General features: G+C 35.4%; 1 protein-coding gene across 3 annotated transcripts in view; it reads right to left on the reverse strand.

Annotated features, from left to right (window-relative positions):
- The window catches only part of SPATA16 (spermatogenesis associated 16), a 253,671-nt gene that overhangs the window by 87,320 nt on the left and 153,810 nt on the right, over nt 1-12,541 (reverse strand). For all 3 annotated transcript variants that reach the window (XM_082688992.1, XM_082688990.1, XM_082688991.1), the window contains exon 5: nt 8,318-8,402. In XM_082688992.1, the coding sequence (XP_082545118.1) occupies nt 8,318-8,402 (85 nt within the window). The remainder of the gene's footprint in view (nt 1-8,317; nt 8,403-12,541) is intronic.

Consider the following 12,541-nt stretch of genomic DNA (forward strand, 5'->3'; position numbering starts at 1 on the left):
CTCACACTTTAACTTTGTATTTAGCAAAGTGCTAAATAAACTCTATGGTAGACTAAGCTGGTCATGAACTTAAAAAATTATAAATGGCCTTAAAGACCAGGCTCAGGGTTGTGCATCAGAATCACCTAGTTGGGGGGTAGGGATAAACAGCTTTTAGAACCTCACCCAACTCTGGGAATATAATATTTAAAAATTTTTCCCAAATGATTTTGATGCAGTTGGTAACTAGACCAGTGTTTGAGAACCACTGACCTAAGCCGACTTTGTCATCATACAACAGCAGAAACTAAAGTTCAGAACAGGTGTGGTAAACTAGCACATTGTGTTGCTGGTTTCAATTTTTCCCCTCTCTGTAACAGTATCATATCCATGCCTTTGTCATGGCATTGCAGTGCACAGAAGAATTTTACCCTTTGCACTGACCCTTGACCATATATGGTTTTCTTTGGCTAATGGGATGTGAAGTTAACAAGCATGGTCTAACAGAGGCTTGAAATGTGCTTATATAATTTTGATTTCTCTCTTAGAATTCTGCAGTTTACCATAAGAAGAACAGACGTCAGGTAGCCATTGGTCAAAGGAGAATGAGAGACATATGGATCATTCTTGGGCTTCTCTGCAGCTTGGAGCTAAGCCTTGCCAAGTCCATCCAAGACCAGCCTAGATTGGCCAAATCACAACTGATAAGCCAACCTACTTACTATTATGATAAGCCACTGAGTTTAGGAGTGATTTATTACATAGCAGTATTGTAGCAGTGGCTAACTAGTTAAAAATGAAGTGACTTTTCGAAAACCAAATTCTAGCATTAGAACTAGAAGTTACAGCTTGTGAATCATAGATCTGACTTCTTTCTACTGCTCTATGGTGTCTGTTTTCTTTTGCTTTCTTTCCTTTCTGAGTTAAACACATACATCCATTGCCTTCCTAGAGTTCTTCTGCCCAGCCTACACTTCCTATACTCAGAACATTCTGTCACCTTTCCTTATAAGGGCTTACCCTTCCTTTGATCCTGTTCCTTCAGGATTCTGCTTTCATGTTTCCAAACGTACTAAGAAGTCTCAAAATAATTTTCCCAATTTTGTTGAGTCACCCATTAATGAGTTAAGCACTTACAGATAAAATTTCTTTGGCATATGATGTGGGGTTGACAAGATATTCAGTGCCAAATGGTGGGAATTTAAGTGCGACACGTGACAGTTGATAGGAAAACTATTTTTAGGTGAGTGAGTTTGGTGCTTCTTAAATTATACCTAAACTAGTTACAGTAAAGTTTGGGTTACTTTCAGATACTTTTGTCCAAATATTTTATAAACTGCATGCCTGATGGGGCCAAATAAATAAAGGCCATTAGGAGAAATGCTCATATGACATTTTTTTTGGTTCCTCTCTGTGGAAACATTTTTCACATGGAAGCAAATCTTTAGAGAGAACACATTTTTCTTCTCCAGAATATGTAGGTGTTTTGTTAAGGATAATAAAAAAAGTTCTGGTTCTTTGACCTTACTTTGCCTGAAATTTCATGTTGAAGATTTTATTTTTACTCTTGATGTTGAGATATCATAAATCTGTATCATGTAAATGATTAAAATTGGTATAATTTTGCAATATTGGGAAGAAAAACAAAGAACTGGAGTGAAAAAGTTAGTCTCCATTATTGGTATAAGGGACTAAATAACAGTCAGTGTTAAGTTATCCTGTATCATTCTCCAGTTAGGGCAGAGAAACCCATTAGCTTACTGCTGTCTTGATTGCTATGTTTGAAAGAAGAAGCTAATAAATAAGATGCTATGATGTATATGGAGACATCCATGAGCACAGAAACCAATGAGACAAAAGGGACTATTGGAAATTGGCAACCTTCTCCACATACTCTGATAAATCCCAAACTCAACTAAATCACAAAGTTTTACACATTTGTGAACTTAAACACACACTTACACACCACACAGAAATACTTAATTTATATAAGCACAGAATTTTTAAATAACAAATAAAAAACTATTCCAAAATATTCTTGACATTATTGGTTTGAGTTTCATGTAAAATAGTATGTTTGGTTAACTGAATTTAATAAATGTATATTGAATCGCTATATGCAATGCACTTTGATATTACTGTGGAAGAAAAAATTAAGAAGAAATGATGTCTAAGTTAAGTAATGGCTGTTTTTCTTGTTAATAAATATTTTGTGCTACAATAAGTTTCTTGAAGACAGGACAAGTTCTATTTTGTTCACTGCTGTAATTCTAACACATAACGTAGTGCCATAGAGTCACTAGGAAGTGATCAATAAATATTTCCTGAATGGGTATGAATGACAAATATAATTTGAAAATAAAAAAGAAAAGTACCCACTAATTTAAGAGTAGTCTGCACATACTGGATTGGAAATGTTTCAAGCTTGAATGACTATAGTGTAGTTTAAGGAGGAACTATATGACACGAACAGTCTGGGTATTATTTTTGGCTTTGAGCTTTGGAAGCAATAAATGTCTTCTGTTAGGCCCAATACCAAGAAAAAAAAGGGCTGTTGAAAAGAGAAGGCGTACCCGAGGGACTTAACCTGTTGTTCTGCTGAACCCCTAAACACCATGGAAGGGCTTTAGAGCCCACAGGCTGTGCATTATCTTCCTCAAGCATATGGCTGGGGAAAATCTTTTGCATCTCAGTGCAGCCAGTTCCTGATTTTGTCCTTTGAGAGTGACTAATTTCACCAAAGAAAAATTTCTTGCTGGTGAGCCCTCTTTGGAAACCATTTAGGCCATTGATATCTTTAAGATGGTGAACATTCAATGCCAAGTACAAGTTGAATTGGATGGGAAGTCTTGGTATTCTCTGCACAGATGGAGGATCTGTGAAGTTGGCACTGCCTCAGCCTTTGCTGCTTCACTAAGGAAAGATGCTCCACATGTCAGGCTTTCTACAGGGGCTCATGTTGGTGTCAACAGCCCCTCCAACAACCCCCAAAAGAGGTCTTTCAATTGCTGTGAAAGTCTTCAACTTCTTCAGAGCCAAGAGCTCAAATCAGTGCCTTTTCAGTAGATCTTTGTCAAGATATAACAACACACCATGAGGCTCTTTCTTAATAGAGAAGTTTGTTGGCAGTTCAGAGAAGAAATTTAGAAGTGATTTAGTTTGATTAATTCTTGAAAAATTTTTAAGAGAAAAGAAAACTCCTTCTTAGAACAGATTGATAGTGAGAAGTTCATTCCAGGACTAGCTTTATAATGGCTGATATCTTAGTCACATAAGTGAAGCAAGTCTTTTGATTAAAATGCTGAATTTACTATTAGAGATGCTGCTGAAAAACTATGAGCTTTTTTTTCTTTCGTTCTTTCTTTTTTTTTGGTCAAGCTGCTACTCTAAATGAGGTGACTGTTATATTGTTACAAATAACAATAACAATTGTTATTGTTATAAATAACAATTTAAATTTTCTAATACTGGAGGAGAGACTGACAAAGTCATGAGAGTTTTTAGGGACAAAAATCAACAGACACTTGACAAATGGCTTTATGTCTTATGAGGCTCACTTTTTGTTCAGATGGCTTTAAAACTGAAACAAATTGCTAACATAGATAACTTTGATGGTATAGACTTAACAAAGATAATCTCATTGACCTGAGGACAAAGGAAATGATGTAATACGAATTTTGGTTATTGTTGATGCCTGCCTATCCATATGAGATCTTGTGAGCTACAGGTGCTCTGATTCCATTTACTATTAGATACTTTGTGAATCAAGGTTGTATCTCTTATTGTTATTAAAATGAAACATCAATATTGATGTGATGTCAAATATATTTAAACTTCTTATTCCAGGAAAATTGCATAACCTTTTCCAAAGAGTGATAAAACTGTAATTCTCCATATTCTACGTGTAGGAGTTCCAATGTAATGAGATACACAGCAGGCACATTTTTTTGTGTATATGTTTATGAGTATTGTTTCTACGTGGATGCTTATAAATGGAATCAGAGTCTCAGAGGGGTTTGTGACTCAAAAAAGAAGGAAAGAGATTTAAAAAAGAATAATTAAGGTGAAGAATGAGCTGATCAGGCAGCTTGCCCCTGTTTAGTTGGGCTCCTCTGTACTTGTTTTGTGGGACTTCTACAGCAAAATTAGCTCTTATCCCCTTTTCTCACTCCATTTTGCAGTGCAGACTGGAGTTGGCTTGGTTCCTCACACTGTAGGAGAGAAAGCCACATACCAGACAATCCATGTCACTGACAGCATGGCTGAAAGCGAAGGTGGGAAACCAGGAAAGGGAAAGTGGAATGGAAGTCATGTTTGTTTCTTTTCTTTTTTTTTTTTTTTAAGATTTTATTTGTTTATTTGACAGACAGAGATCACAAGTAGGCAGAGAGGCAGGCAGAGAGAGAGAGGAGGAAGCCGGCTCCCTGCTGAGCAGAGAGCCCGATGCGAAGGCTCGATCCCAGGACCCTGGGATCATGACCTGAGCCGAAGGCAGAGGCTTTAACCCACTGAGCCACTCAGGCACCCCGTCATGTTTGTTTCTTGATGCTAGTAAGTCTAGCCCTGGATCTAAAGGGGCCGGGGGCTCAGGAGGTGGACTACAGTTTACTGTTAAAATCTTTTTGAAATAATATTACTACTTTAGGAGCAATGTATAAATACATAGTGGTCACCACTTCAAAATAGCTAATTTTCAGTATGACCAGGAATTTTCCATTTTGTTAATTAGCTCAGAATTGTGATGGGGTTTCAAGGTATTTGAGAATAGGAAAGTGGCTGATAATAGGAGACTGGGTATCAGGTTTCAGAAGCATGCATGCAAGTACAGTTGTGACAACTTATTTCCAACCCTCTCTAGCTCTGAAGAGGTGATGCTATTATAGCATAACATGTGCAAACACTTTTATTCAGAGTGATATATTCCAGTGTGAGCTGTCATGTAGTGCAGAGCTTTAGGCCTTTTTTTCTTGCTGGACTGATGATATGAAAACTGTTCCTAATACAATTGAAAAGCGTTCTTGAGCTCACCAAAGTAAAGGTCTGTTCTTTTGTATCCAAGAATTTGTGAACCAACAATTTGTGAGAGTAGGTGTAGAATGGCTCTCAAATTTTTACATACCCCAATTTTCCATTTCTTATTTCAGACGTCTAAGAAGACTAACTAACCAGAGTGATAGGTATTTTATGTGATTGAAAGAAGATATACAGAAACTTCATCACTTACAAAGGTAGTGAAAGTAGCCTCCTGTCTAAACCTTAATGGATGTCTATAAATGTATATGCAGATACAGTTTCTAGTCTGTGATGTTTGGGGGCATTCATAAATTCAACATTCTTAAATTCAGTTGCCATGGTAGATTGGGTGGTGGAGCATCACTGTTTGGCAATCTCCAAAAGCCCCTTTTGATTTAGGACAGAATAAAATCTAAGGAGGAAGATATACACATTTAAATTAAGATCAGAGAGAGGCAGGCTCACATAAGAAAGTATGTAACTGGTGAGAAGGGCATGGTGTGCTAGTGTTGAGGGGTTTAGTTTATGGAATTTATCTGCAGGATGAAATTTCTAATTATGTTACTTCTTTTTATCTTAATATGTGTGACATTTTTAGATAGGCTTAAAATATTAGATTTCAGTACTAAAATGATCTTCAAGAATAGACCTTCTCAAACACTTTGTGCTAGTCATCTCTTATTTTCTAGTTGAAGTTCCTCTAGAAACTAATTTGCCCTAGGTTAAATAACTATTTGGTCTTAGAACTTGGACTGAATCAGATCTGACTTCTAAACAAGGGCTCTTTTCCAATATGCCTAGTTGCTTCAAATTATAAGAGGAAAAGAAAAACTCAACATCCCCAAAATGAATAATCCAATTAAAAATGGGCAGAAGACCCGAATTGACATTTTTCTAAAGAAGACGTACAGATGGCCAACAGACATATTAAAAGATGCTCAACATCACTTATTGTCAGGAAAATGCAAATCAAAACTACAGTGAGCTATCACCTCACACTTGTCGGAATAGCTAAAATCAACAACCCAAGAAAAGAAGCAAGAGGTGTGGGCAAGAATGTGGATAAAGGGGAAACCTTTTGCACTGTTGGTGGGAATGCAAACTGGTGTAGCCACTGTAGAAAACAGTATGGAGGTTCCTCAAAAAATTAAAAATGAAATAAGGCTATGATCCAATAATCACACTACTAGATATTTACTACCCAAAGAATACAAAAATACTGACTTAAAGGATACATGGACCCTGATGTTTATAGCAACATTATCTACAATAGCAAAATTATGCAAGCAGCCCAAGTGTCCACTAACTGATTAATGGATAAAGAAGAGGTGGTACATGTACACAATAGAACATTATTCAGCCATAAAAAGAATAAAACTTTGTCATTTGCAATGACATGGATGGAACTACAGAATATAATAAAAAGTGAAATAAGTCCATTCAAAGAAAGATAAACACCATATGATTTTACTTATATGTGGAATCCAAGAAACAAAACAAACTATCAAAGGAGAAAAAAAGAGAGAAAGAGAGAGGCAAACCATACTCAGCTATAGAGAATAAACTGATGGTTACCAGAAGGGAGGTGGGTGGGGGTGTTGGTTAAATAGGTGATAGGGATTAAAGAAATAATTAAAAAATAAAGAGAAAAAGAAAATATAAAGAGAAATATGTTTTTCTTATTTTTATTAATACAGAGTAATTAAATAATAGTATTTATTTTCCTCCTTTTTGCATAGCAAACATGCATGTATTGGTAAGTGGAGATTATTTTTCTACTTTGAGGTAAAAAAATGGGGATATTAGTGTTCTTTGAAAGCTAAAGGAAACAGGAAAAAAATTATTTACAGTACATCTTAACCAGTTGCACCAACAATGGATCTATTTTTTCTTAGTTCAATGTAGAAAACACAGTAAGTACTCAATGTTATTTGTTTAGTGAATGAATAAATTAAATCAAAACATTCATTTGAGACCTATTATATGCCAAGCTTGCTGAATGTTGTATCTAATCCTTGAGATTCAACTCCTTTCCCACTTCTTTCCAGGAGCTTCTGAAATCCTTTAATAAAAATAAAGGATTTTTTTTTTTTAAGTAATCACAGGTCTCAAATATAGTAGGACTAATATAAACCTTTATTTTTTATAGTTGGTAAACTGAGCTCCAAATATTTAGCTGGAACCATATAAATTATTGAGCATTTTATATGATAAACCTAACCCTTTACTGTCTAATAAAGATAACACAAGATATAGAGACAGAAAACTGGGGGCCAAGACATAGTAGTGAAAATATGGGAAAAATCAGGAAGCATCAAAAGACTATTGGTGATTATTTCTCACTTTCATATTTGTGTTTTATAAGATCTTATTCTAGTTGGTTTGGAAGGTTCATATTAAATTAAATTAAATCAAATCATCTTGAAGTATGAGGAATAAAAGGCTCTACACAGTCAGGAAAGAAGATACAGAGGAGGGTTTTGGCTTTTGTAGTTGACTTTCAAATATTTGAAAAAAATTTCATTTGGAAATGGGTTTCCTTTTGGTCCATGTTGCCCTACTGGGAACCACTGGATAAAGTAGAAATCTACTTTACATGAAGGCGGCAGTTTAATAATTAGCAAATTGGTTGTCATTTCTTGGAGTTAAGTGTGCTCTTTATTTTGGATCTATTTCAGCAGAAAGTTATTGACAATTTGCTGAGAGCAGACAGGAAATTAATAGATTTGTGTATTGTGAAGGAGATTGAACTAGCGTATTCTAAATTCTCTTTATAATTCTAAGAAAGTATGACTCTATTCTTGAGATCTAATTGACCTTTGATATGACTTCTTGCTGCCATTTTTAATAATAAATGAGAAAAAAGATCTGTAGTTTGTTATTAGTTAGGTGTTCTAAACACTAAATATGCCCCAACAAATACAACCGATCTTTGCATTTTTCCTTTCCTATGTAATTGGTATTACTTCTAGTGTATGCTTTTACAGATCATAGGTCAAGAAGAATCTGTGAAAATACAATGTTCATATTTTAAAGGATCATGTCATTATAGCAGCATGCTTGGGAAAATAGTTCCTGGGATGTCTAAAATTTATATTGGGCTGTAAAACTGAAGTATGGGGCAAGGGTTAACAACCTTGAATTTTGCCCTCAAAATCAGTCACAGAAAATCTACTTCATTATAAATACATTACTACTGAGTAGTGTCCTTCTAACTGACAGGGCCAGAGCTACTTTTTCCAGCAATCTTTTAAGCACCAATCCTTCATTTTGGTTCTAAAAATGAGAAGGGCTCTTCCTTCATAGTTGGGACATCATTTTTTACCTGCCAATACAGTTTGATGAGCTTGCTTATACACTGTTCACTTCCTCCACAGAGCCAGAACATGTAGTCAGCAATCATGGCACTCCTAAGAACAAGGAAAATTAAAAACAAAACAAAACAAGACAAAACACAAATTTATAGGGCAGAAGGCAAACCGTAACAGGTAGTATATATAAATACTGAGGAAGAAGGTTGTGTAATATATAAATTTGACTACATTAATATTAAGCAAAGCCCAAGCACATTTTAGACTGTAGAAAAGTAGGTTTGTTTTTATTTTCCATTGTTTTTCTTTTAATCTAAACTAAGACTCCAAGAAAAGCAACCAGCTATTTGTCTTCCAGATGTTTTTTCTGCTTGTACAGTACAAGAATACTTGAAGACTATGAAGGAATGCATTGTTTCAGTTGCCCCTTATTAAGCTTCAGAGCATTTATAGAGCAACACATATTTTATGGACTCTAAAATGCCTTCAAACCTAGCATAGCATACATAGCTAACTATTGTATAGCTATTTAAGCATATCTCAGACTTTGCCTGAATTAAAGATTATTCAGCTCTGATTAAATTGGCCTTCTTAAAAGTAAAAATAAAAAATTTGCAATTCAACAAACACTCCCCTCCCCCACTTTCTGTGTTTAATTGAATTGGTTTTCGTATCTAGTATGCACAACCACTGAATTAGTCTTATTAAGCTGAGAGGATATTAAAAACTATTGTGCAATTGATATTAATTCATTGCTTAGCACCCTTTGGAAAAACAGTTTACTTTTCTGACTGTTTTGCTAGGCCTCTCTATTTCTTTTCTCCAGAGATTCCAAATCCAATTAAATGTGACTAGAAGTAATTCCAAATTGTCACGTTAGCCAATTAAACATATAATAATCCTGTGTACCTAATCACTAGTACCAAAAGTTTATTTATTTAAGTGGAGCTATCACGGTGTACCCCTGAATGTTTTTCTTATCTTTGCCTGCAGATATGTGTTGTTTCTTGACATCATTGTAAATTGAATTAGAAATTTTTCCTTTCCTAAATATAGGTTGTCTAAGGCACAGCAACTATAAACTTACTATGGTACTCTGTTGGAAGAATTAAAATGTTTAGTTTCTTGCTCAGGATAGACAAACATTAGGACTTTAAAAAATAACAATGGAAAAAAATGTCATCATTTGGAGGGTTATTCTGCCCAATTTATTTTTTTACACATGTGGTATTGGAAAGGAACTGTCCACTGACATTTCAAAATAAATGACAATAATTTAAGAATAACTAATCTTTTAAGAATGCTTTTATATTTTTCAAAGCCCTAGTTTACTGATAAGATAAAGTGAGCTAGGAAGTCTGATGTTGTATGAACATGTAAGATTTAGGAAAAAAAGTTATAAAAATCACAGACAAGAGGGGGCAAAAGTGAATTTCAAAATTTGCATTTGATAGAAACACTTGGAAAAATTTTCCTCTCATGACTACCTAAAAAGGAAGCCTACTTAGGTACCTGTCACCTAATAGAAATCCACTTAATAAATTCTGAATTTAGGAAATCAATGAAAAATGTAAAAAGTCTCACTCTCAAGACAGCACACACATATTTATAGAAGCTGGGTACTCTTAGGTGATGACTTGATTTTGCACTCTGATTCCTCCTTCCGTTATCATTTGGATATGTAGACATGGCTCAACAAGCAGTGTTTAATGAGGAGACCAGTCATTAGTTAAACCAGGAGTGGGTATGATTTCCCTAAAAAGAGTCAGATAGTAAATATTTTAGGCTTTGTGGGCCATGTGGTAACTTTGCCTTATGGAGAGACCTATGGACACTAAGTGAACACATTGAGTGGGGTTATGTTCCATAACTTTACATCCAAAAATACATGGTACACTTGATTTGGTATAGTTTGCCTAACTCTATATAAATTAGGAGGTTGAGCAACAGGTGGCAAGCATTGATAAAATTGTCAGTCAAGAGTTAGGCACCAGCTTCTATATATTCTGGCCACAGACTCCCTTAAATATTTCAGTCTACTGTTTTCTTTTTAGGGACAATGTATACAGTGTACTAAGATTACTGTGCAGAGTTCAAGAAGGAAACTTTACAATTCTGAAACATGCAAAAACTGTAAAAGATGATCCTGGATGGTAAGCACAGAGGCTTAAGTAAAAGCTAAATTGATAGTTTCTATCATGTTAGTGATTGTCATTCTTAGATTGGAATAATTGCTAGGGAAGAGAGATCATGACAGTGGGTTTCTAGAGCTTTCCTGCATTTTTAATGCTTTCAGTGATTTAGTTTTGAGTTCACCATTGTAAAATTAGAAGTTATAGTATTTTTATTAATGTTTTCTAAAAGTTGCTCTTACTGTAATGATGTGTTGTCAAATTGCTACATTCTTAAATACGATTTTATTACATCTGGGGGCTCACATCTTTTTCCAAAGGAACATATCTCCCAATTTATATTGAAACAAGTGAAGAATTAAGGTTCATTGAAATTTATTACTTGCCCTCAGGGAAGCACAATTACTATAATAGTAAAAAGATACTAGTATTAAATAACAAAGTATGGTTTCAGAAAGCTACATGTTTGCTAATATATTTTTCATAAGTATAACTTATTTCACTTAATGTTAGAACACAATTTATATTGGAGTTGCTTCAGCCCCATTTTCTTCCCATTGGAAGTGGCAGTTATGTTTTCACCACCCACCTTCCTTTGTCGGGTTCCCTATCATAGCTCTGCCCTACAGCTTAGCCTCTATAAATCAGTATAAAATTCAGTGAAAGAACATGAAAAGAGCATGGAAATAACATTATACCATGCAGTATCTGTGAGGCAGGACACAGGGGTTTCTCATCATGCTGAATTTATAAAGAGCAAGGATAATTAATTAATCAACTCAGAGCATCTACAAGGAGTCAAGTACCTTGTGGGATCCTGGTTCTGGGAGACTCCCCTGATGAACCGAATGTAAACATTAACCATCACTCTTCTACTTTCCTTTACATATCTCTGTTTACCTTTAGACCAGTCTCCTGGAGGCTAGTCAGTGTGATTCAATGTTGTTCTAATTGTGTTTGTTTCATTGTCATTATTCTATTCAACTTACTTTCATTAGTCTACTAAATATTGTAGCTCCACTGGACCTGGAGGATCATGTTAGCCAACCCCTTTTATGTGACAGTGGGTGGCTTCGTCTCTGTCCCTTTTGAACCTTTACTCATCTAAGCACAAGTTTAAGCATTTTACATAGTATAATGTGAACTCGATCCACCCACCCATCCATACTTCTGCATCAGATCTCATCCTACCCATGAAACTTCTCCAGTAATTCATTCTCTCTCTCATTTCTTTTCTTTTCCCTTTCTCAGATTTTTCTTTTCTCCTGGAGCTTTTGTACCGGCACACAAAAATGCTGTTGTTTCTGCCATCTTAAAACAAAATATCCCCAAAGCCTCTCGATCTGCTTCCCTTCCAGTAATCATCTTAATTCTTTCCTTCTACACAAACAATAAACAACAAGAAGCCCACAGAAACTTCTTGAAAAAGCTGTGTGTACTCCTTATCTCTAATTTCTCTCTTCCTGCTCTCTCCTAACTCACTCCGGCAAGGTTCTCATTCTGCTACTTCTCTGAAACTGCTATAGTCAATGCTACTAATGGTTTCCTTGCTGCTAAAACAGTGGTTCAATTCTCAGTCTGCATTTTGCATGCACTCTCAGGTGCAAGAGATGCAATTGCTTATCCCTCTTCTGGTGTATATTTTCCACTTGGGGTAACAACTCTGTTCTTTCCGGTTTCCCTCTGCCTTACTGGTTGGTCTTTTCAGTCTCCTTTTCTGGTATCTTCTCATCTCCCTGGATTTCTACTACAAGGGCAAATGGTTGGACCCCTTCTTTCTCTTTCTATATGCAATCCCTTCGTGATCTCATCAGTTTCGTGGTTTTAAATACGGTCTATGGGTTGAAAAACCTTACATTTATATCCTGAACTTTAATCTCTTTTTGGATCTTGAGATTTGTAGGAATTGTCTTCCTCACATCTCTACGTGGATACCCAAAAGGTATTTCAAGCTTAATATTTCTATACCTGAGATTCTAATGTTTTTTATTTTCCCTTCCCCAATCTCTAATAGCCTTCTTCACCCATCCAGTTTCTAAAGCCAAAGAAATTAAAATTAGTGCTCCTGAGCAGGTCACTACTGTGCTTAAAACTGCAAAGGCTTCT

This window comes from Mustela nivalis, assembly GCF_964662115.1.
Source record: "Mustela nivalis genome assembly, chromosome: 1".
Taxonomy (NCBI): domain Eukaryota; kingdom Metazoa; phylum Chordata; class Mammalia; order Carnivora; family Mustelidae; genus Mustela; species Mustela nivalis.